This window comes from Rhinopithecus roxellana, chromosome 6 (assembly GCF_007565055.1).
Source record: "Rhinopithecus roxellana isolate Shanxi Qingling chromosome 6, ASM756505v1, whole genome shotgun sequence".
In the NCBI taxonomy this organism is placed as follows: domain Eukaryota; kingdom Metazoa; phylum Chordata; class Mammalia; order Primates; family Cercopithecidae; genus Rhinopithecus; species Rhinopithecus roxellana.
Window position 1 is genome coordinate 45,908,674 of NC_044554.1, and position 24,826 is coordinate 45,933,499.

At 53.6% G+C, this 24,826-nt stretch overlaps 3 protein-coding genes across 3 annotated transcripts; 1 reads left to right on the top strand and 2 right to left on the bottom strand.

The window, feature by feature from the left end:
- Window positions 1-594: 594 nt before the first annotated feature.
- Window positions 595-6,129, bottom strand: CNPY4 (canopy FGF signaling regulator 4). Its single transcript, XM_010377688.2, has 6 exons — window positions 5,889-6,129; window positions 3,707-3,833; window positions 3,517-3,613; window positions 3,182-3,304; window positions 1,469-1,586; window positions 595-1,379 (listed from the first exon to the last, which is right to left on the bottom strand). The coding sequence occupies exons 1-6, from the start codon at window positions 6,001-6,003 to the stop codon at window positions 1,216-1,218; spliced, it is 744 nt and encodes a 247-aa protein (XP_010375990.1). The 5' UTR covers window positions 6,004-6,129; the 3' UTR covers window positions 595-1,215.
- Window positions 6,130-6,375: 246 nt separating this feature from the next.
- Window positions 6,376-18,778, top strand: TAF6 (TATA-box binding protein associated factor 6). Its single transcript, XM_010377683.2, has 15 exons — window positions 6,376-6,869; window positions 11,449-11,660; window positions 11,763-11,849; window positions 11,976-12,129; window positions 12,340-12,396; window positions 12,855-12,974; window positions 13,516-13,661; window positions 13,770-13,847; window positions 13,940-14,041; window positions 14,441-14,623; window positions 15,314-15,388; window positions 15,515-15,640; window positions 17,327-17,500; window positions 17,733-17,930; window positions 18,236-18,778. Exons 2-15 carry the CDS (start codon window positions 11,505-11,507, stop codon window positions 18,614-18,616), a joined length of 2,037 nt encoding a protein of 678 aa, XP_010375985.1. The 5' UTR covers window positions 6,376-6,869; window positions 11,449-11,504; the 3' UTR covers window positions 18,617-18,778.
- Window positions 18,672-24,795, bottom strand: AP4M1 (adaptor related protein complex 4 subunit mu 1). The gene is made up of 15 exons (XM_010377684.2): window positions 24,586-24,795; window positions 24,390-24,478; window positions 23,321-23,427; window positions 23,142-23,238; window positions 22,598-22,708; window positions 22,425-22,505; window positions 21,683-21,745; window positions 20,896-20,962; window positions 20,737-20,790; window positions 20,491-20,597; window positions 20,298-20,392; window positions 19,837-19,881; window positions 19,547-19,597; window positions 19,338-19,449; window positions 18,672-19,190 (listed from the first exon to the last, which is right to left on the bottom strand). Exons 1-15 carry the CDS (start codon window positions 24,641-24,643, stop codon window positions 18,966-18,968), a joined length of 1,362 nt encoding a protein of 453 aa, XP_010375986.2. The 5' UTR covers window positions 24,644-24,795; the 3' UTR covers window positions 18,672-18,965.
- Window positions 24,796-24,826: the final 31 nt, after the last annotated feature.

The following is a 24,826-nucleotide window of genomic DNA, read 5'->3' on the forward strand; positions in this document are numbered from 1 at the left end:
CTCCCGAAGTGCTGGGAACACAGGCGTACACGCCCCTCTAAATTTTTTTTTTTTTTTTTTTGAGATGGAGTCTTACCCTGTCACCCAGGCTGGAGTGCAGTGGCGCGATCTCAGCTCACTGCAACCTTCGCCTCCTGGGTTCAAGCGATTCTCCTGTCTCAGCCTCCCGAGTAACTGGGATTACAGGCGCCCACCACCATGCCCAGCCAATTTTTGTATTTTTAGTAGAGACGAGGTTTCTCTATTGTTGGCCAGGCTGCTCTCGAACTCCTAACCTCAGGTGATTCGCCTGCTTCGGCCTCCCAAAGTGCTGGGATAACAGGTGTGAGTCACCTCGACCAGCCTCCAGGCTGGTCTTCATATTTTGGATTCAAGTGATCCTCCCATCTCCACCTCTGTAGTAACTGGGACTACAGGTGCTGCACCACCAGCCCTGCAGTCTTCTTAATTTGTGTGTGTGTGTATAGAGGTGGGGTTTCACTATGTTGCTCAAGCTGCAACTTCAGCTTAACAAGACAGCAGCCATTCTGGATGCTGCCTCATCCACCAGCTAGCTATGTGTGCCCTGCTGTTTGAAACTTTGGGCCCAGCTAGTTTTTAGAAAAAAAGAAAAAAGTTTAATAGCAATATAGAAAATTTAGCACCTATGAAACTATATGGTGAGCTCTCAGTGACACTGATCTGAAGTAGACCAAGTATCTACCCCACCGACCTTATCAGCAACTCCAGGCCATGACCCAGTGTCCCATTCTCCTTCACGGTTTGCTGGTGTGTAGCCTTCTGGATGCAGGCAGTGTATATAGATCGCAGAGAATGTCCGTTCTGGCCTCTTTCTTGGAAGGGTCTAAAAACAGACCTTAAGGAGCTAAGTGACTTTCCCAAAGCCCACAGCTCCAGTGCCACTGCTGACCTCTGGGTGGGGGTGGGGATCAGTTAAAGAGGAAAGCTTTCAGTACTGTCAGCACATACACCTGCCAATTAAGGAGCTGGATGGAGTTCATCTGTAGGAGCAGGACCTCCACCCCTACCCTCCACCCCGCAAGCCATGCCATGCTGTTTCACCAAGATCTTGCTTGAGGTTAGATGGGAGAGAATAGCTACAAGCTTGAGTGGAGTCACTCACAAACACACCCTGAAAGCTGTGGAGCAGGGAGAGCGCAGACTTCAGAGGGCTCTCCATGATCCCTTCCCCTCTTGGGGGCTCAAAGGCAAGGGTCAAAGATCTTCTCGGTCAAGTTTGGGGTGGCCCCCTGTCTTGGTCATCTTGTCTCCCCCTTCCTCTTCCTCCTCTTCCTCCTCCTCCTCCTGCTCTTCCTCCCCTTCTGTTTTCTCTTCCCCATCTGTGATCTCCTTTCCAGTCCAAGTTTCCTGTAGACATGCTAGATTGGATGACAGAAAACAATTTAGATATTAGTCCAGGAAGCAAGGGAGGTATGGCTTGGCAAGAGAGTTCAATCCCCATGCTTACCAGTTTCAGCAGCTGGGAGCACATGACCTTCACAGAGAAAATTTTGTAGGGGCTGCTCCTGATGGTGGAAGTACCAGTCTCCCACAACGTCTTCAAACTCCTCCAGCATGGTCTCACACTGGTCAAGTAAAAGGGCCAGAAGAGTATCTGCTCTGGAGGAATTTGGAATCCCTCCTGTCTTCTCTCCCTCCTCAACCTGACTGATTTTGGAGAGGCCGGTAGCCAGGAAGCTAAGCTTGGCCTACTAGATGTGCGATCCTCATTCATTCAACAAACATTTACCAGCACCTACTCTGCCAAGTAGGTTATTAAACTCTTGAGTTTTAGCTCCTTGGCTGTAAAATATGTACGGTAATTGCACCTACCACATCAGGTTGTTGAGGGTAAAATGAGGCTGCAGATGCAAAGTATGTGATCCAGAGTCTGGGACACAGTAGGTGCTTGATAAGTGATGGTGGATATCATTAGCAACCTTTTTTTTTTTTTTTTTTTTTGAGATGGAGTCTTGCTCTGTCGCCCAGACTGGACTGCAGTGGTGGGATCTCAGCTCACTGCAACCTCCGTCTCCCAGGTTCAAGCAATTCTCCTGCCTCAGCCTCCCGAGTAGCTGGCACTACAGATACACGCCACCACGCCTGGTTGATTTTTGTATTTTTAGTAGAGACAGGGTTTCACTATGTTGGCCCGGATGGCCTTCAATCCCTGATGTCGTGATCCGCCTGCGTCTGCCTCCCAAAGTGCTGGAATTACGTATGTGAGCCATTGCACGCGGCCCATTATTACTTTTTAAAAATTTTCCTTAAGGCAGGGCCCAATGGCTCACGCCTGTAATCCCAGCACTTTGGGAGGCCAAGGCAGGCGAATCACCAGAGATCAGGAGCTCGAGACCAGCCTGGCCAACATGATGAAACCCTGTCTCTACTAAAATTACAAAACATTAGCCGGGTGTGGTGGCAGGCACCTGTAATCCCAGCTACTCAGGAGGCTGAAGCAGGAGAATTGCTTGAACCCGGGAGGTGGAAGTTGCGGTGAGCTGAGATGGTGCCATTGCACTCCAGCCTGGGCAATAAGAGCGAAACTCTGTCTCGGAAAAAAAAAAGAAATTCTTTAAAATTATTATTTGTAGAGAAGGGTCTCTTATGTTGCACAAGCTGGTCTTGGACTCTGGCCTGAAGCACTCCTTCTCCCTCGGACTCACAAAGTGCTAGCATTACAGTTGTGAGCCACTTCACCCAGCTCATTATGATTTCTTCTTTTGTTTGTTTGTTTGTTTTGAGATGGAGTCTTGCTCCATCGCCCAGGCTGGAGTGCAATGGTGTGATCTCGGCTCACTGCAACCTCCACCTCCTGGGTTCAAGTAATTCTCCTGCCTCAGCCTCCCGAGTAGCTGGGATCACAGGCGTGCACCACCATGCCCGGCTAATTTTTGTGTTTTTATTAAAGACGGGGTTTCACCATGTTAGCCAGGCTGGTCTCGAACTTCTGACGTCAGGTGATCCACCTGCCTCAGCCTCCTAAATTGCTGGGATTACAGGTGTGAGCCGAGCCACCATGCCCCACCGGTCCTGGCCCCACTTGAATCAATGGCACAGTCCTCACTCTGCCCCATTCCCCATGCTCGGGGTAGACGCCCCCTACAGTCGAACCCTAGAACCTAGCTCCCCTCTCAGGTTCCCTTCTCACCTCCCTGGATGGTGCAGTATCTGATCCTACCTGCTTCTTGAGGTATGTGACCTCCACGCTGGGCTCATCCCACAGCTCCAGAGGGATCCCCAGATCCACCTTCACCCCCTTCTGCACTAGGCCTTTCAGTGTTGCCATGGTCTGACTCTGACCCTGAGAGATTAAGAATTTGGCATCAGCCCAGCCCACCACCCCACCCCTCCCCTCCTTTCCCCTTTCTGCCATTTCAGTTTTGTCAACTGCTGGAGATTCACAGGATGAGTCCCATGACGGTGAAATGATGGGCAGATAACCTCTGGAGGACCTCAGGGGATACAGATCTTTGTTTCTGAGAAGTAGGGTCCTGCCCTGGGGAAGGGTCTGACCTTGGCATATCTCAGTGAGCCCTTGCGCTCAGCGTGAACACTGTAGTCCAGGATCTGCTCACATAAATTCTCTAAGGCCTCTTCCAGCCTTGTCTCTCTGTGGAAAGAGAGGAAACAGATTCCCTGGATGCTGTAGGAACTCCCAGAGCTCCCTTGGGGGTTGGAAAAGGGAGGAGCATGAAGGACTCACGAAACGCTGTAAGGCACGTGTCTCTTCCTCTTGCCTGTGTCCAGCACCTGCCCCAGCTCCAGCACCTCTCGAGATCGACCAGTGCGACTCAGCTCCCCCTGTAGCTCTGTGCTCAGCAGCTTACACACTGGTGGGGAGGAGAAATGTCCAGGGGAGGTGAAAGACAGACAAACACACCAGCCATTCATTCTGCAGATGACCTGAGGCAGCAGAGCATACAAGTGCAGACTCTGGAGCCAGACTGGCTGGATTGGAATCCTCGCTCAGCCATTTAGCAGCTGTATGGCAATCTTCCTGCTTGCTGTGCCTCAGTTTCTTCATCTTTAAAATGGGATAATAGGCCAGGAGTGGTGGCTCACGCCTGTAATCCCGGCACTTTGGGAGGCTGAGATGGGCAGATCACTTGAGGAGTTCGAGACCAGCCTGGCCAACATGGTGAAACCCCATCTCTACTAAAAATACAAAAACTAGCCAGGTGTGGTGGTGCACACCTGTAATAGCTAGTCGGGAGGTTGAGGCAGGAGAATCACTTGAACCCAGGAGGTGGAGGTTGCAGTGAGCTGAGATCCCACCACTGCACTCCAGCCCAGGCAACAAAGGAAGGCTCCATCTCAAAGTAAAATATATTAAAAATAAATAGGCCGGTGTGGTGACTCATGCCTGTAATTCCAACACTTTGGGAGGCCGAGGCAGGTGGATCATGAGGCCAAGAGATTGAGACCATCCTGGCCAACATGGTGATACCTTGTCTCTACTAAAACTACAAAAATTAGCTGGGTATGGTGGTGGACGCCTGTAATCCCAGCTACTTGGGAGGCTGAGGCAGGAGAATCGCTTAAACCCGGGAGGCAGAGATTGCAGTGAGCTAAGATTGCACCACTGCACTCCAGCCTGGGTAACAGCATGAGACTGTCTCAAAAGAAAAAAAAAATACATACATATGTATATATATATATATGTATATAATAAATACAATGGGATAATAGTATGTCCCTCATAGGAGTGTGATGAGGATTAAATAAATCAACATATATAAAGGCTGGCACATAGTGAGTACTGTATAAGTATTCACTGTTATCCTGCAGTTATTTATTGAGCTCCTTCTGTATGCATACTAACAATAGCAATAAAACCTATTATCTCTATCTACAGGTCTCTGTCAGTGTAGTTGGGACAGATAAACCAAGGATGACAAGATATGGTGAAGCTGGGCCTGAACTCATGGGCTCAAGTGATCCTCCCACCTTGGCCTTCCAAAGTGCTGGGTTTACAGATGTGAGCCACTGTGCCCAGGCCTGTGGGCTGTATATCGACAGAAGGCCTGCAGAGGTGTTAAAGCAAGGACTGATACAATTAGGTGATTAAGTCCGTTTTAAAAGATTGACAAGTCAGGGGAGAAGAGCGGGACACGGAGGTAAAAGGAGACAGAGATGAGGACCAAGTCATGAGACTATCATGACTGCCTTTCATGATACTGAAATACAGTTTGGGGGGGGGTGAAGCGAAGAGAAAAAGAATCCAGGGAAGAAACGTAAAGTCAGGAGGGCAGCAAACTAGGACATCAGGGCCAGTCCCCTTTCTCAAATGGGCGCCACACTAGTGCAGCTGTGGAAGGTGCTGCTTGCTGAAAAATCCATGTAGTACGCACCGTCTGCAAAGTCTCACCGGATGGGGAACCTCTCCTACTTGTGCGGCCTCCTTTTGTTTATGAGCTTCAAAGCCTGAGTTACTCACCCTCAAACCCCCTCAGCGGGGCGTGGGGCCTGTAATTTGGGAGCGTCTATGCTAGGGTAGGGCAGCGGATGTCCACAAGGCCTGAGCCTCACACCCGGCTCCTGCAGTCTCTGCAGATTAAGGTCTGGTGGCATGAGGGAAACCCGCACTGAAGATGCTCTAAAAGTTGGCAGTCCAGGGCCGATGGTCCCTGAACTACAATTCCCACAATCCATTGGCGGGGGTGTCCAAGCCAGCCAAAAAAATGCAGGCGCTCGCTGGATGCAGCTTTGAGGTGGCACTACACGTTCGCTTCCTTGACCCCATCCAAATTCAGCCAAGCTCCACCAGAACCTCCCTCAAGCCTTCAAGGAGGTCGGGTGACCCACCCAATACAGTCCAGGATGTCCGGCCTAGAAGAAGGAGGTGTGGCCGGGCGATGCCCACAGGGGCTACCCTCTTCAAATACCTTCGCATTTGCTGGGCAAGCGTTCTGTGTCATCGTCCTCCTCCTTCGGCATCCCAGCCCAAGCCCCGTGCACAGCCAAAAGGAAAAGCAATATTCCCAGTCGCACAGGTCCCATGACAAAGCGCCGTCCACAATCACCGCTTGCCTTCAAACCAACTTCGGAGAGGCAGTGTGGCTCCTTTAAATTCCCAGCGGCTGGCGGCAACCTTAAATCCAGCCTGGCAAGGTCGGCGCATGCGCAAGATCAGCCCAACAGGGGTGCGGCCTCGTTGCTCCGGGTTTCCCTGCCTCCGTTTTGTGGCGCCTCTTGAAGGTCCTGGCAGCTGGGTAGTGAAGGAATAAATTACACTAATTACACCAAGAGGGAGTGGTCCTTATATGTAGATGTAGAAACAAATTTTTAAAATATAATTTCATTCTGTAAGCCTAGAGGACTTATTCTGGCACGGGGAAGGGGCAGTGACTTGCTCTTCGGCTCTGCCAGGACCTGCTTCCAGGAGGGGGCGGGGCCAAGATGGCGCCGAGCGCCGGGTGAGCGGCGTCTCGGCGGCGGCTAGAGTTTTCCTGCTGCCCGCGCTCGGCTGGCGGGGGCGGGTCTGAGTGGTACCCGGGAGGAGACCCTTTGAAGGTCCCTTAGTGGGGATTGGAAAGAGGACGGTTGGTTGTGTGTCTGTGCTCGTGGGGACCCCGTGTGTGTGCCTGCATTGGAGAGATGTTGCAGGAGATGGGGTGGGCTCTCTGAGCCTCATTTCGCGCTGCCCGGGGATCTTCGACCTGCTTCTCTGCTGGGATCTCGCTCAAGTTAACCCTTCCCTGGGACGCCTTCCTGCCGCCTCCACTGATCTGAGGAGATCCTGTGACTGTAGCGTGTTTTATGAGCCTTTACTGGCAGAGGGTACCGCCGGGTATTGAAGGATTCGTAGGAGTTCGCCAGGGAAGTGGGACACGACCGCCTCTTGTAAACCCGGCGCCAGGCACAGAGTATGTCTCGAATAATTGTGTTCCCTATAGATAAGACTTACAAAAGTGGGGAAAGAGCTCAGGGATGGTTTGAAAAGAACCAATTTCTTTTTCGGTCTCCCTCTTCCCATCCTTCCAGCACGGCCCCACCCTACTTGTGCTACTCCTGAACAGTATTGATGTTAATCTTCCTAATGTCCAGCTCCAAGTGTGCCACTTATTATTATTATTTTTTTTTTGAGACGGGGTACCCGTCTGTTGTCCAGGCTGTTGTGCAGTGGCACCATCTTGGCTCACTGCAGCCTCCAACTCCTCAGTAGTTCAAGCGCTCCTCCCGCCTCAGCCGCCTAAGTAGCTGGGATGACCGGTTCACCCCACCACGCCCGTCTAATTTTTTAAATTTTGCAGAAATGGGGGTCTCACATGTTGACCAGTTTGTTTCAAACTTCTGGCCTCAAACGATCCCCCCACCTCTGCCTCCCAAAGTGCTGGGATTACTGGGGTGAGCTACCTCTCTTGGCTCCAATTTGCTTTTTTTTTTTTTTTTTGAGACGGAGTCTCCCTCTGTCGCCCAGGCTGGAGTGCAGTGGCACGATCTCGGTTCACTGCAACCTCCACCTCCTGGGTTCAAGCGATTCTCCCACCTCAGCCTCTCAAGTAGCTTGAGTAGCTGGGACTACAGGCGCCCGCCACCATGTCTGGTTAATTTTTGTGTTTTTACAAAAAGACAAAGTTTCACCATGTTGGCCAGGGTGGTCTCGAACTCCTGACCCCAGGTGATCTTTCCGCCTTGGCCTCCCAAATTACAGGCGTGAGCCACTACACCTGGCTCCACTTTGCTTTTAGCTACAGTGTAGGCTCAAAGCTTGGGCCTATGACCTATTAATAACAGTGATACCAAGTATTTACTGAGCACCAACATCTCTAAGCCTTACAACTAATTCATTTACTTCACAAATATTTATGATGTCCCAGGGCTCCTAGAATACATCAGTGAACATCATAAAGAGCTCTGTCTGCCCGGCACAGTGACTCACGCCTGTAATCCCAGCACTTTGGGAGGCCAAGGTGGGTGGATCACCTGAGGTCAGGAGTTCAAGACCAGCCTGAGCAACATGGTGAAACCCTGTCTCTACTAAAAATACAAAAATTAGCCAGGTGTGGTGGTGCATGCCTGTAATCCCAGCTACTCGGGAGGCTAAGACAGGAGGAGAATTGCTTGAACCTGGGAGGCGGAGGTTGCAGCAAGCGAAGATCGCACCATTGCACTCCAGCCTGGACAACAAGAGTGAAATTCTATCTCAAAAAAAAAAAAAAAAAAAGAAGAGCCCTGTTTACATGGTGGACAGAGACAGAATCTCGCTCTGTTGCCAGGCTGGAGTGCAATGGTGCAACCTCTGCTCACTGCAACCTCTGCCTCCCGGGTTCAAGTGATTCTCCTGCCTCAGCCTCCCAAGTGTCTGGGACTACAGGCGCACGCCACCATGCCCAGCTAATTTTTGTATTTTCAGTAGAGACAGGGTTTAACCATGTTGGCCAGGATGGTCTCGATCTCTTGACTTCATGATCTGCCTGCCTCGGCCTCCCGAAGCGTTGGGATTATAGGCGTTAGCCACCGCGCCAGGCCCAGATGATGTTAAATGCTACGGAAAAGAAGTGGGCTGCCCCCACTCTGAGGGCAGAGTGCAGAGTTAAATAGGGTGGTCAGGGTAGGCAGCCAGTTAGACATTTGGGAAGAACATTCCAGGCAGAGGGAATGGAGCAAAAGCTATTAAGCAAGTGCATGCCTGGCAAGTTTAAGGAGCAGCCAGAAGGAATATGTATCTGGATCAAAGTGGAAGAAGGAAGGAAGAGCGATCAGAGATATAATGGGGAGAAGGCAAATTTTGAAGGGCTTTGTAGGACATTATAAGGATTTTGTCTTTTTTTTTTTTTTTTTTTTGAGAAGGAGTCTTGCTTTGTCGCCCAGGCTGAAGTGCAGTGACACAGATCTTTGCTCACTGCAACCTCCGCGTCCTGGTTCGAGTGATTCTCCTGCCTCAGCCTCCCGACTAGCTGCAATTACAGGTGCCCGCCCATCTAATTTTTGTATTTTTAGTGGAGATGGGGTTTCACCAGGTTGGCCAGGCTGGTCTTGAACTGCTGACCTCAAGTGATCTGCCTGCCTTGGTCTCCCAAAATGCTAGGATTACAGGCATGAGCCACTGTGCCCGGCCTGAGACAGGGTTTTGTTATGTTGCCCAGGCTGGTCAGGAATTTCTAAGCCTAAGCAGTCTTCCCACCTCACCCTCCCAAAGTGCAGAGATTACAGGCATGAGCTGAACCACTGCACCTGGCCATGATAAGGATTTTGGATTTTACTCTATGGCAAGTGGAGCGCCATTATGAGGGTTTGAGCAAAGAAATGACAATCTGCTTTACAGTTTGACGGAAGCATTTTGGCTGCAACATTAGGAATAGATGTAGAGAGAGGCAAGGGTAGACACCGGGAGACATCGTTAGGAGGCTTTTGGAGTTACCCAGTGGATGGATGATGGTGACCTGGGCCAAGCAGTGGGAGCAGGGGAGTCAGGTTGGACTACCTGCTGGATTGATTGATTGATTGATTTTTGAGACAGTCTCGCTCTGTCGCCAGGCTGGAGTGCAGTGGCACCATCTTGGCTCACTGCAACCTCCGCTTCCCAGGTTCAAGCGATTCTCCTGCCTCAGCCTCCCGAGTAGCTGGTACTACAGGCGCGTGCCACCATGCCCAGCTAATTTTTTGTATTTTTAGTAGAGATAGGATTTCACCATGTTGGCCAGGATGGTCTCAATCTCTTGACCTCATGATCCACCCGCCTCGGCCTCCCAAAGTGCTGGGATTACAGGCGTGAGCCACCGTGCCCAGTTGGATTTATTTTTTTATCTTTTTTTTTTTTTTTTTTTTTTGAGATGGAGTCTCTCTGTCGCCAAGGCTGGACAATCTCAACTCACTGCAACCTCTACCCTCCAGGTTCAAGTGATTCTCCTGCCTCAGCCTCCCAAGTAGCTGGGATTACAGGCACGCGCCGTATGCCCAGCTAATTTTTCTATTTTTAGTAGAGACGGGTTTACCATGTTGCTCAGGCTGGTCTCAAACTCTTGACCTCAAGCGATCCACCCACTTTGGCCTCCCAAAGTGCTGGGATTATAGGCGTGAGCCACCACACCTGGCCTACCTGGTGGATTTGTTGTGAAGGCTCAGATAAAGAACAAGTGTCTGCATGGATGGCATTACTGTGAAGATAAGGAAACCTGAGCCTGGGCCAGGTAGTTCGACTCACGCCTTTAATTCCAACAGTTTGGGAGGCCAACGCTAGAGGATTGCTTGAGCCCAAGACTTCAAAATGCTGAGATTGAAGCCCTGAGGTGTAACAGAAAAAGATATAAATCTGGGCTGGGCCTGCTGGCTCAGGGCTGTAATTCCAACACTTTGGGAGGCCGAAGCAGGAGGATTGTGTGAACCCAGCAATTCAAGACCAGACTGGGCAACATAGTGAGACTCTGTCTCTGCCCCCGCAAAAAATTGGCTGTGCACAGTGGTACACACCTATAGTCACAGCTACTTGGGAGGCTGAGGTGTGAGGATTGCTTGAGCCTGGGAGTTCCTGGGCTCTATCAGTCTTCCTACCTCTGCCTCCTAAGTAGCTAGAACTATAGCCGTGTGCCTGCATACCCAACTGATTTTTGTATTTTTTGTACAGATGGGGTCTTGCTGTGTTGTCCAGGCTGGTTGTGAACTGCTGGGCTCAAGTGATCCTTCTCCCTCGGGCTCCCAAAGTGTTGGAATTACAGGCATGAGCCACTAGGCCCAGTCCAGAGTTTTTTTTTTTTTTTTGAGACAGAGTCACCCTGGCTGGAGTGCAGTGGCATGATCTTGGTTCACTGCAACCTCTGCCCTCTGGGTTCAAGTGATTCTCCTGCCTTAGCCTCTGTAGTAGCTAGGATTACAGGTGTGCACTACCACGCCCTGCTAATTTTATATTTTTAGTAGTGATGGGGTTTCTCCATGTTGGCCAGGCTGGTCTTGAATTCCTGACCTCAAGTGATCCGCCCGCCTTGGCCTCCCAAAGTGCTGGTGGGATTACAGGTGTGGGCCATGGCACCTGGCACCAGCCCAGATTTCTATCTTTCTCTGTTACACCTCAGGGCTGACTCGTGGGGATGGACAGAAGACACCCCGAGTTCCTCCCCTCTCCCCACTGTCCTCCCTTTATTGGCCCCCTCCCCGTGTCTCACATTTCTTTTTTTTTTTTTTGAGACGGAGTATCGTTCTGTCACCCAGGCTGGAGTGCAGTGGCCGGATCTCAGCTTACTGCAAACTCCTACCTCCCGGGTTCATGCTATTCTCCTGCCTCAGCCTCCCAAGTAGCTGGGACTGTAGGTGCCCGCCACCACACTTGGCTAATTTTTTGTTATTTTTAGTAGAGACGGGGTTTTACCATGTTAGCCAGGATGGTCTCGATCTCCTGACCTCGTGATCTGCCCGTCTCAGCCTCCCAAAGTGCTGGGATTACAGGCTTGAGCCACTGCGCCTGGCCTCACATTTCTTTTTCTTCTGTCTGCCCCATTCCTCTGCCAGGGTCTCCGTCTCTCCACCGGGGGCTTCATCCTTCCAGGGAGAAGAGGGACTCCAGAATGGCTGAGGAGAAGAAGCTGAAGCTTAGCAACACTGTGCTGCCCTCGGAGTCCATGAAGGTGGTGGCTGAATCCATGGGCATCGCCCAGATTCAGGAGGAGACCTGCCAGCTGCTGACGGATGAGGTCAGCTACCGCATCAAAGAAATCGCACAGGTGACCCAGCCCTTCTATCCAGCTCCACATTGGGTCCAGGATGTCGCCCGGGGCCCCGTCCTTAGGATTTTGGGCTGATGTCTATTCCGTCACCCACCCCAGGATGCCTTGAAGTTCATGCACATGGGGAAGCGGCAGAAGCTCACCACCAGTGACATTGACTACGCCTTGAAGCTAAAGAATGTCGAGGTGATTTGGGGAGACAGGCAGGGGGCGGGTGATGGGGACAGGGCGATGGGGTCGGGGTGAGGCGCCATCCTTCAGCCAGGTCTCCTCCAGCTCCCTTCTCACCCGTGCCCCTCTCTCCTGCCACAGCCACTCTATGGCTTCCACGCCCAGGAGTTCATTCCTTTCCGCTTCGCCTCTGGTGGGGGCCGGGAGCTTTACTTCTACGAGGAGAAGGAGGTTGATCTGAGCGACATCATCAATACCCCTCTGCCCCGGGTGCCCCTGGACGTCTGCCTCAAAGGTTGGGGGAGGGGAGAGCAGGGTGGCAGGGAGGAAGGAAAGGAGGACAGATGCGTGTGGGTGTGAGTAGCCTCACAATAGAAGAAAAGCTCAGTGTGAGATCCCTAGGGAGTTGCAAGGGGAGCAGGAGTGGAAACATGCTTCAATAGCATGGAACAACTCCCCAGTGTCCATGCGCGGCAATTCACCTTGACACCTGCCTTCCTTGCAGCTCATTGGCTGAGCATCGAGGGCTGCCAGCCAGCTATCCCCGAGAACCCGCCCCCAGGTAACCTCCATGCCCCACCCTCTGGGTCTCTGGGTCCCTTTCCCCCTCCTTCCACCTTTTTTTTTGAGATGGAGTCTCACTCTGTTGCCTGTGCTGGAGTGCAGGAGTGCTAGAGTGCAGGAGTGCTGGAGTGCAGGAGTGCTGGAGTGCAGTGGCACAATCTCGGCTCACTGCAACCTCTGCCTCCTGGGTTCATGCGATTGTTGTGTCTCAGCCTCCTGAGTAGCTAGGGCTACAGGCACACACCACCACGCCCCGCTAATTTTTTGTAATTTTAATAGAGATGAGGTTTCACCATGTTGGCCAGGCTGGTCTCGAACTTCTGACCTGAGGTGATCCACCCGCCCTGGCCTCCCAAAGTGCTGGGATTACAGGCGTGAGCCACCACATCCAGCCTCCTCCCTTTACTTTTCCTGCTACTCTCGTCACGCCTCCTGCTGTGCCTGCTTTCCCACCAGCTCCCAAAGAGCAACAGAAGGCGGAAGCCACAGAACCCTTGAAGTCAGCCAAGCCAGGCCAAGAGGAAGACGGACCCCTGAAGGGCAAAGGTCAAGGGGCCACCACAGCCGACGGCAAAGGTCAGTCCTAGGCCAGGCCTCTCTGGACTCTTGCCTAAAGCCACATGGCCATTTGTTTTGTTTCCTTTTTTTGTTCTTGAGACAGAGTTTCACTCTGTCACCCAGGCCAGAGTGTAGTGGCACAATCTCAGCTCACTGCAGCCTCCACCTCCTGGGTTCAAGCGATTCTCCTGCCTCAGCCTCCTGAGTAGCTGGGATTACAGGTGCCCACCACCACGCCCAGCTAATTTTTGTAGTTTTTTTTAGTAGAGATAGGGTTTTGCTATGTAGGCCAGGCTGGTCTCAAACTCACCCTCATGTGATCCACCCGCCTTGGCCTCCCAAAGTGCTGGGATTACAGGTGTGAACCACCATGCCAAGCCTCCATGTGGCCATCTGTGAAGTGGCTGAGGTCAGGGCCAGAGAGCCCCAGAAAGGATGGGGAAGCCTAAGAAGAAGCCGGGTCTCCTGAGTCTCAGGAGAAGTGGAGGCTTAAGGTTCTTCTGTTACTGAGGTTTTTTCTGGAGCTTTCTTTGTCAGACCCACCTCTCCAATCACACAGGGAAAGAGAAGAAGGCACCGCCCTTGCTGGAGGGGGCCCCCTTGCGACTGAAGCCGCGGAGCATCCATGAGTTGTCTGTGGAGCAGCAGCTCTACTACAAGGAGATCACCGAGGCCTGTGTGGGCTCCTGCGAGGCCAAGAGGGCGGTGAGGGCCCTACCAGCCTGCCCTGGCCCTGAGACTCCTCGTCCTGGGGGTCCTATGAATTGCTCCCCACATCCTACCCCCACCTGACTGGCTTCCCTCCTCCCACAGGAAGCCCTGCAAAGCATTGCCACGGACCCCGGGCTGTATCAGATGCTGCCACGGTTCAGTACCTTCATCTCGGAGGGGGTGAGAGCATGAGGTTCCACCGTGCAGGGACGGCAGCGGAAGCTCCTGTGAGGGGCTCCCTGCCCCATGCCCAGCACTCCTCCCTCCCGCAGGTCCGTGTGAATGTGGTTCAGAACAACCTGGCCCTACTCATCTACCTGATGCGTATGGTGAAGGCGCTGATGGACAACCCCACGCTCTATCTAGAAAAATACGTGAGTGGTCCTGCCCACCTTCCCTTCCAGGGACTAGGGACCCTGCTGCCACCAACAGGAAGTCAGTGGTCAGCGGTGGCTCACACTTGGAATCCCAGCAACTTTGGAGGCCGAGGTGGGAGGATCGCTTGAGCTCAGGAGTTTGAGGACAGCCTGAGGATAGTAGTAGGACTACTGTCTCTACAAAAAAAAATTAACAAAAACAAAATTAGCCAGGCATGGTGGTGCATGCCTGTGGTCCCAGCTACCTGGGAAGCTGAGATGGGAGGATTGCTTGAGCCTGGATGATTGAAGCTGCAGTGAGCCATGATTGTGCCCCTGCACACCAGCCTGGGTGACAGAGTGAGACTGTCTCAGACAAACAAAACCAGAATGAGCTGCCCCGCCCTTCTCCCTTAGGTCCATGAGCTGATTCCGGCTGTGATGACCTGCATCGTGAGCAGACAGCTGTGCCTGCGACCAGATGTGGACAATCACTGGGCACTCCGAGACTTTGCTGCCCGCCTGGTGGCCCAGATCTGCAAGCATTTTAGCACAACCACTAACAACATCCAGTCCCGGATCACCAAGACCTTCACCAAGGTGAGCCAGGGAAACTTAAGCACCATTTGTTTCATCACTGGCCACCTCTGGTTGGGGGAAGTCACACTGGAAACAAGGGCAGAGGGAAGAGGGACTGGAACTTGTGGGGGTCTAAGGGTCTTCAGGCTTGTCTGTAATGCCTTTTTTTTTTTTTTTGAGATGGAGTCTCACTCTTGCCCAGGCTGGAGTACAGTGGTGTGATCTCTGCTCACTGCACCCTCTGCCTCCTGGGTTCAAGCAATTCTCCTGCCTCAGCCTCCTGAGTACTTGGGATTACAGGTGCCTGCAGCCATAACTGGCTAATTTTGTATTTTTAGTAGAGACGGGGTTTCTCCATGTTGGTCAGGCTGGTCTAGAACTCCCGACCTCAGGTGATCTGCCTGCCTCGGCCTCCCAAAGTGCCAGGATTACAGGTGTGAGCCACTGCGCCTGGCCACAACTGGCTAATTTTTGTGTTTTTAGTAGAGACAGGGTTTCACCATGTTGACTAGGCTGGTGTCGAACTCCTGACCTCAGGTGATCTGGCTGCCTCAGCCTCCCAAAGTACTGGGATTACAGGCGTGAGCCACCGCGCCTGGCCTCACTGTCATGTCTTAATGATTTACAAGGAAAGTGTCTATGAAAGACATGGGTCCCTATCAATCATCCTTTTAGACCCCTTCATCTTAGTTTATTTCCTTCCCCTTACAGAGCTGGGTGGACGAGAAGACGCCCTGGACGACTCGTTATGGCTCCATCGCAGGCTTGGCTGAGCTGGGACACGATGTTAGGCCTCTGGGAGGAAGAAATGGGGGAGGGGACGCAGTCATGAGGTTATAGAGGGCACTGTGCCCCTACCTGGGAGACCCTCGTGACCCTCCGGCTTTGGCTTCTCCCTTTCCCTTCCAACAGGTTATCAAGACTCTGATTCTGCCCCGACTGCAGCAGGAAGGGGAGCGGATCCGCAGTGTGCTGGATGGCCCTGTGTTGAGCAACATTGACCGGATTGGAGCAGACCATGTGCAGAGCCTTCTACTGGTAACCGAAGCCCCTGTCCTTGCATCTGTGCCCCCGACCCCCCAAGAGACAGGTGGCGTTTAGCAAGCATATGGTGTATTTTATTCACCTACTCCCATCTTTGCCTTCTGTTTTCAGAACATACTGCAGAGTCTGATACTATTTTACAGATGGAAAGACTGAGACTCAGGCTGAGTAAAAAATAAGGGGGCTGGCTGGGCGTGGTGGCTCATGCCTGTAATCCCAGCACTTTGGGAGGCAGAGGCGGGCGGATCACGAGGTCAGGAGATTGAGACCATCCTGGCTAACACGGTGAAACCCCGTCTCTACTAAAAATACAAAAAATTAGCTGGGCGAGGTGGTGGGTGCCTCTTTTCCTAGCTACTCAGGAGGCTGAGGCAGGAGAATGGCATGAACCTGGGGGGTGGAGCCTGCAGTGAGCTGAGATTGCCCCACTACACTTTAGCCTGGGTGACAGCGCGAGACTGCATCTCCAAAAAAAAAAAGAAATAAGGGGGCTGGGCGTGACAGCTTCTGCCTGTAATCCCAGCACTCTGGGAGCCTAGGAGGCCAGCCTGGGCAATGTAGCGAGACCCCGCCTACAAAAAAAAAAAAAGCTGGGAGTGGTGACATGTGCCTGTGGTCCCAGCTACTAGAGAGGCCAAGGTGGGAGCATTGCTTAAACCCAGGAGTTCAAGGCTGCAGTGAGCTATGATCGTGCCACTGCACTCCAGCCTGGGTTACAGAGGGAGACCACCACTCCCCCAAAAAGAAAGAAGGGCTCACATGCTCAGCCTTTGGCATTTGGACCATCCTTCCCCAATGCTCCTGTGTTACTGTGTGGTCTTCTCTGTACAAGGCAAATGCCCTCTTGATTAACTGTTCTGCCACAGTATTTAGCAAGTTCATTCACATGTTAGTGCCCATGTTTTCATTTTTTCTTTTCTCTTGAGATGGGAGTCTCACCCTGTAACCCAGGCTGGAGTGCAGTGGCACGATCTCAGGCTCACTGCAACCTCTGCCTCTCAGGTTCAAGCGATTCTTGTGCCTCAGCCTCCCGAGTAGCTGGGACCACAGGCATGTGCCACCATGCCTGGCTAATTTTTTGTATTTTTAGTAGAGACAGGGTTTCACCACGTTGGCCAGGCTGGTCTCGAACTCCTGACTTCAGGTGGTCTGCCAGCCTCAGTCTCCCAAAGTGCTGGGATTACAGGCATGAACCACCACGCCCAGCCATTCTTTTTTTTTTTTTTCTGAGTCTCACTCCGTCACCCAAGCTGGAGTGCAGTGATGCAACCTCTGCTCACTTCAACCTCCACCGCCTGGGTTCAAGCATTCTAGTACCTCAGCCTCCCTGGTAGCTGGGACTATAGGTGCGTGCCACCATGCCTGGCTAGTTTTTGTATTTTTAGTGGAGACAAGGTTTCTCCATTTGGGCCAGGCTAGTCTCACACTCTTGACAAGTGATCCACCCGCCTCAGCCTCCCAAGTGCTGGGATACAGGCATGAGATGCCGCAACTGGCCCCGTGCCCATCTTTTGTTTTGAGAAAGCCCAGTGTTCTGTACACACACTAACGGCTCAGCATAGTTTGGCCTCCATCAGAGGCACCGAGATGATAAGGAATGTCCTTTTTTATCGCATCCCCAAGGCTATTCTCAGAGTGTCACCAGCCCTCCCTCTACCTGGCTTTTTTTTCTGTCTGCAGAAACACTGTGCCCCTGTTCTGGCAAAGCTGCGCCCACCGCCTGACAATCAGGATGCCTACCGGGCAGAATTCGGGTCCCTTGGGCCTCTCCTCTGCTCCCATGTGGTCAAGGCTCGGGCCCAGGCTGCTCTGCAGGCTCAGCAGGTCAACAGGACCACTCTGACCATCACACAGGTCCGTGGCCGGGTGGGGAGGAAGAATAGGAAGCGGAGGAGGACCCCAGTGTGGGATGGGCATTCACACAGCCACGTGGGCCCCGAGTCAGCAGTCTCACGGCAACCAGGCCGAGTGAGGATGCTCCAGCCCCAGTGAGAGCCACTGAGGAAGAGCAAGGGGAGCCCAGGCCTCTCCCTTCAGACTCTTCTTAGTAGATGCTGCCACATCCCCTTTCCTCTTCTTCCCACAGCCCCGGCCCACGCTGACCCTCTCGCAGGCCCCGCAGCCTGGCCCTCGCACCCCTGGCTTGCTGAAGGTTCCTGGCTCCATCGCACTTCCTGTCCAGACACTGGTGTCTGCACGCGCAGCTGCCCCACCACAGCCTTCCCCTCCTCCAACCAAGTTTATTGTAATGTCGTCGTCCTCCAGCGCCCCATCCACCCAGCAGGTATGCAGAGCTGTGTGGGACAGGGAGCATCCGGACGGCCCAGGTTGCCTCAGAGCACCCTGGGGAGGCCCAGGAGTAGAGCACAGTCCCCTCTGGGCCCAAAGTCAGGAGCTGAAAGAGGCACCCACCATGGTCCTGCAGGTCCGCAGCTGCCCTGCATGAGCAAGGTCTCCAGCCATAGCTGTCTACGGGGTCAACTACAGGAACAACTTGTTCAGGCAGGGAGCAAGTGAAGTGTCCCTGCCAGGCCTCTGAGGGGCAGGGAGGGCACAGGGCAAGCGGACCCACTTTTTCTTTCTATCCAGGTCCTGTCCCTCAGCACCTCAGCCCCTGGCTCAGGTTCTACCACCACCTCACCCGTCACCACCACCGTCCCCAGTGTGCAGCCCATCGTCAAGCTGGTCTCCACCGCCACCACCGCACCCCCCAGCACTGCTCCCTCTGGTCCCGGGAGTGTCCAGAAGTATATCGTGGTCTCACTTCCCCCAACAGGGGAGGGCAAAGGAGGCCCCGTTTCCCATCCTTCTCCAGTTCCTCCACCAGCATCGTCCCCCTCCCCACTCAGCGGCAGTGCCCTCTGCGGGGGGAAGCAGGAACCTGGGGACAGTCCCCCTCCAGCTCCAGGGACTCCAAAAGCGAATGGCTCCCAGCCCCCCAACTCTGGCTCCCCTCAGCCTGCTCCGTGATGCTCCACCTGCCAGCCCCTGGATTCCCACACATGCAGACATGTACACACGTGCATGCATACTAAGCGGAAGGAGGTTGTAGATTGCTTCCTTCATGTCACTTTCTTTTTAGATATTGTACAGTCAGTTCCTCAGAATAAAAGTTTGGTTTGTAAGTTCTGATCCACTGCAGTCCTTCCTGCATCAGATACCACAGAAAGGCTGGGCCCACTGCCCGCTCCTGGTCTCTCGGGACTGAGGACTCTTCCTGCCCATATTGAGAGTCCCAAGACCAGGAGGCTGGAAAAGAAAAAGACTGTTCCGTGGGACAAACTGCCGCCTTGGCTGCTGTGTCCTCATTTGGGGAGCCTCAGATCCGAATGACGTAGGCATCGCTGTGGCTTAGGTGTCGCACCCACTTGTGGGGGTTGGCATTACCGCATGGCCTGAAGGCCAGCCTGAGGAATCGAACCTGGAGGCCGGAGCACGTGTGCCGGGGAAGCTCAAAGGAGAGACTGGCGGGGCCCAGACCCAGAGGAGGGGCCGAGGTGGAGAGCCCATGGCTGGGAGGTCCTGGGGGCCCTGGGACGTCCATCTGTGAGGGGCAGAGGCAGGGGGAGGAAAGAGGGCAGAAAGCTGACCACACTGGGGGGACGAGGCAGCACTGCTTCGGGAGGGTGGGGGGGCCGTTAAATGACGGTGAGAGGAGAGGGGCTTAGGGATCCATGGCAAATACAAATACCTGGAAAAGGCCCGAGAGTTGAGAGCCTCCTTGCACCCGAGGCAGGTCCCAGCGAAGGGCTCCCTCTGCCAGCTCGGCCTTCTGCTCTGGGCTGCTCAGCTCCTGAGACAGGCTGGAGTTTGGAGAGGGAAGGTGCTGGGCTTAGAGCCTTCTTGGGCTGAGCTCACTCTCTCCCCAGGAATCTCCCCGTGGTGGGTGCACACACTCACCTGACCACCCCTCGAGGCAGGGGGAGGTGCAGCCTGACATTGAGGGCTTGGCTACAGAGGAGACAGGAACAAAGTCAGCCCCAGGAAGGCATGGTCCCTTGTCCTGTTCCTCTTCAATGTCACAACAGGATTTCAGCACAGGTGTCCCCCACCTTCCCAAATGCTACAGCCTCTACCTTAACTGGATTCTGAGGCTGGCAGCTGCATCTGAAGGGAGAAGTAGCAGGTGCCCTGGCCCTGTCTCCTGTCCCACAGAGTTGAACTCGGCCAGGCGCCAGCCTCACTCTTACCTCTTCGAGGGCAGGTCGCATCGCAACTTCAGATAAACCTGGAGCCTGGATGAGAGGGTAAAACACCATGACTCAGGCCATCGCCTACTGGCATCTCACCATTCCTCACTAGGGGCCTCCATGCAGGGCTGTGTGGGTATGGGCTGTACCCCCAAGAGAGAAAAGGGCTGAAGTCCAGCCCAACTCCATTAGCCAAAGCTTTTTCCCTTTTTTTCTCAGAGTGACAGGGTCTCGCTATGTTGCCCAGGCTGGTCTGGAGCTCCTGGGCTCAAGTGATCCTCCCGCCTCAGCCTCCCAAAGTGCTAGGATTACAGGTGTGAGCCACCACGCCCAGCCCAAGACTTTTTCCAATTTGCACTCCATCACCACTACCACCACCCTCACTCTGCAGTGAGTCTTGGGAACATACAGGTCTTGGCTTGGGTTCCAAGGTAGTTCTAGAACCCAGGAAATGGTCTCACCGGCCTGAGCCTCGGTCCCACTGCACAGAGGGGAAGAGCCGGAAGGGGAGCGGTGAGGGGAGGTCATCGGAGAGTTGGTACCGCATCACAGTCAGCTGAGAGACCAGAGAGCAACAAGGTTAGTTTGGTCTCATGCCCCCACTGACCCCTTCCCCATGGTGGATGGAATTTATGAGGCCACCCCAACCCTGACCTCGCCCTGAGGTGGTTGCAAGCGGAGGATTCGATGAGACTCAAACTCGTCCAGATTCACAGAGCTGTGAAACGAGACTTCATCGACCCGGATTCCTGGCCCATAACCTGGAAAGAAAGAGACTTCTCTCCTGACCCATGTTTTGGGAGAGGAACAAGAAGGGGGGAGGCTCCGTCTCTGACTTCTCTCCATGAACTCTCCGGCAATGACCTACTCCAAGGGGAGAAAGACCCACTTTCTCCTCACCTCTCAGCTCTGACTTCCCCACACAAAACTCTTCCGTCAAGCCAATGCGCATCTCTGTTGGAGGAGAGAACATCAGGGGAGCTCAGCAAACTCCACGGTTTAAGACACCAAGGAACCTGCCCTAACCCCAACCCTGGGTCCCGCCTGCAGAGGCCTCACCAGAGCCACTGGGAAGGAAACTCTTGAGCCGAATCTCTCCCTGCACATCCATCTTCAGCAGGGAGCCCTGAGAGGCAGGGGGATCAAGGTTAGAGTCTTTTTTTTTTTTTTTTTTTAAGACAGAGTCTCGCTCTGTTGCCCAGGCTGGCAGCGGTGTGATCTCGGCTCACTGCAACCTCCACCTCCCAGGGTCAAGAGAGTCTCCTGCCTCAGCCTCACAAGTAGCTGGGATTACAGATGTCTGCCACCATGCATGGCTAATTTTTGTATTTTTAGTAGAGATGGAGTTTCACCATGTTGGCCAGGCTAGTCTCAAACTCCTAACCTTAAGTGATCCACCCACCTCGGCCTGCCAAAAAGTACTAGGATTATAGGCATGAGCCACCGTGCCCTGCCTTTTTTTTGTTTTGTTTTTTTAAAGAGATAGGGTCTTGTTCTGTCACCCAGGCTAGAGTGCAGTGGCTCAATCTCGGCTCACTGCAGCCTCAACCTCCTAGGCTCAAGTGATCCTCCTGCCTCAGCCTCCCAAGTAGCTGGAACAGCAGGTGTACACCACCATGCCTGAGTAACTTGTTTATTTGTATTTTTTGTAGAGACAGGGTCTGGCTATGTTGCCCAGGCTGGTTTCAAACTCCTGGCCCCAAGTAATTCTTCCACCTTGGCCTCACAAAGCACTGGGATTACAAGCATGAGCTGCTGTGTGGCCGTTGCTGGGAGTCTTAACCACCCCACCATGTTTCTCAAGTCCCATTTGTCCTCAGTTCCAGGTTTGGGAGCTCAAACTTACATTAGATGCTATCAGTACAGACAATCTCTCGACCACATCCAAAAAAACTTCATTCTTTTGGCTCTGAGAAAGAGAGAGGATTTGGATGGTTGGAAGCAGAATAGCCTATGTTCTGAAATGGACAGACAGGGAGAAAGGAAAGGACAGTCAAAGCTACAGCTCTAGGGTGGGGACATGGGTGATGGAAGGGATACCCACATCTAGGGGAGGTGAGAGATGTGCCAAGATCTTTTTTTTTTTTTTTTTGAGATGGAGTCTCGCTCTGTTGCCCGGGCTGGAGTGTAGTGGCCGGATCTCAGCTCACTGCAAGCTCTGCCTCCTGGGTTTACGCCATTCTCCTGCCTCAGCCTCCCGAGTAGCTGGGACTACAGGCGCCTGCCACCTCGCCCGGCTAACTTTTTGTATTTTTTAGTAGAGACGGGGTTTCACTGTGTTAGCCAGGATGGTCTCGATCTCCTGACCTCACGATCCGCCCACCTCGGCCTCCCAAAGCACTGGGATTACAGGCGTGAGCCACCGCGCCTGGCCGATCTTTTTCTTTTTTTTTGCATTTTTAGTAGAGACGGGGTTTTACCATGTTGGCCAGGCTGCTCTTGAACTCCTGGCATCAGGTGATCCACCCACCTCAGCCTCCCAAAGTGCTAGGATTACAGGCATGAACCACTGTGCCCAACCTAAGATCTTGGACTCCAGGGTCCCAGAGCAAAACCAGAGGGTCTGACCCCATAGATTCCTCCCTTACCTGGTCAGAGCGACTGGACAGGACAGGGCGGCTGGCTGCACTGCTGGGGGCCACTTTGCTCTGTTGTGTCTCAGCCCCAAACTGTAAAGCATCCAAAGCAATCAATCATCAGGTCTGACAACCCCAGCCAACCCCTCTTCTCCTTCCTCACCCTCCTCTTTCCCTCTACTGACCAAGCCAACGCTGCTGAGGTCAAAGAGGCTGAAGGGCTTGCTGACCACAGCTTCCGTCTGGATGAAATTCCTTAGCATCTCTGTGGATGTGGTCTGTACATAGCCATAATCCTAGTGGTAAAGGAAGGACAGTCTGAGTGGTCAGTGGAGGGAAGGCGTAAAAAGGGGGATTGGGGCCAGGCATAGTGGCTCACTCTTGTACTCTCAGGTCTTTGGAAGGCTGAGACATAGGAGAATGGTTTGAGACCACGAGTTCAAGACCAGCCTGGGCAACACAGCGAGACTCGCGTCTCTACAAAAAATAAACAATTAGCTGGACACGGGAGGAGGCTGGGGCAGGAGGATAGCTTGAGCCCAGGAGTTCCAGGCTGCAGTGAGCTATAATTGCACCACTGCACTCCAGCCTGGGCAACAGAACAAGACCGTCTCTAAAAGGAAAAAAAAATAGGCTTGGCCTCCTAACCACAGTATCCCACAGTAGAAGAGCAGATGTATCTCCAGGGGAATTAGGCGGGGGCCACAGAAGGGGATCGTTGATTCTCACCAGCACTTCATCCAGGAGTTCGTAGACCAGAGCCACATTGCGGGAGATGGTCCCCTCGCCCAGGGAGCCACAGTAATCGCCCAGAAGAGTGGCCAACCTGAGGAAACACTTGGAGCGTGTATTTCCTCATCTTCTCAGACCCCTGCCAGCTAGCAGGTGCCCAGCCCAACCCTCCTCACCTGGAAAGCAGTTCTAGGAGGCTGAAGGGAGAAACGTTTTCTGAAGTCGTGACCACCAAATACAGGCCGCTGTGTCTGATGTGAATGAAATGACGGCCATCATGATGCTGAAACACAGGCAGGGAAAAGAGGCGTTAGGAAAAGGGAGGTGGAGTGATCAGAACCCAGGAGACCTGAGCTTGGATCCTGATGCCTCTTTTTTTTTTTTTTGAGACAGAGTCTCGCTCTGTCGCCCAGGCTGGAGTGCAGTGGCCGGATTTCAGCTCGCGTTTACGCCATTCTCCTGCCTCAGCCTCCCGAGTAGCTGGGGCTACAGGCGCCCGCCACCACGCCCGGCTAGTTTTTTGTATTTTTTAGTAGAGACAGGGTTTCACCGTGTTCGCCAGGATGGTCTCGATCTCCTGACCTCGTGATCCGCCCGTCTCGGCCTCCCAAAGTGCTGGGATTACAGGCTTGAGCCACCGCGCCCAGCTCCTGATGCTTCTTACTAGTCACAACAGCAGTGACTTTGGGAGATACATGACAATTCCCTGAGTCCAGCTTCCCAATGTGGAAACGGGGTTAATTACAGTAACTACCTTGAGTTGCTGATAATGGAGTCACGCAGGCAGCTGGGCCTGGTGTGTTGCTGGCGCCCAATGGACGTTTTTTTTTTTTTTTTCCCCATCCCCATTACCCAGGCTGGGTGCGGTGTCCGGATCTCGGCTCACTGCAACCTCCGCCTCCTCGGTTCAGGCGACTCTCCTGCCTCAGCTTCCCGAGTAGATGGGATTACAGGCGCCCGCCACCACGCCCAGCTAATTTTTTTTTCGTATTTTTAGTAGATGCGGAGTTTCACCATCTTGGTCAGGCTGGTTTCGAACTCCTGACCTCAGGTGATCCGCCCTCCTCGGCCTCCCAAAGTGCTGGGATTACACGCGTGAGCCACCGCGCCGGGCCTCTCGTTAGTTTTATTTGGAGAAATACACCCCCCAAGTGAAAGCTACCATGGAACCAGGCCTGGGAGGGAGCCGGCGCCCACCCGGCCCGCCCGGCCCCCGTTCCTCACCCGCCTCCCGCCAGTGGTTACCATGACAACCGGGGACTCGTCTCCTGGCAGTCCCGTCAGCTTCCGGTAGAAGAGCTCGGCCACATCCCTGCCGCCACTGTCCCCGCGGACTGGCGGGTGGAAGGACTCAGTGAAGGATCCTGCGACACGGGCTGGCCCTGGGCGCCCCTCCCGCCCGGTCCCTCCACCCCTTACCAGCCCCCAGGGTTTAGGATACAGTCTTTGTAGATGAGCGGGTCTCCCTTGGAGGACAGAATGAAGAACTGGGAAATCATGGCCGTCCTGGAGAGCAGACAAGAAGACGGCGAAAGTTGGGCCTGCCCCGCCCTGAGGCCCCGGAACAAAAGAACGCGCGTGCGCTGGCCCTTTAAGAGCGATTCTCCTCCGCCCTCGCCACCTTGGACCGCGGGAAACCCGGCGCCCGCCCCACCCCGCCCGGAGATTCCCTTCCGACTCCC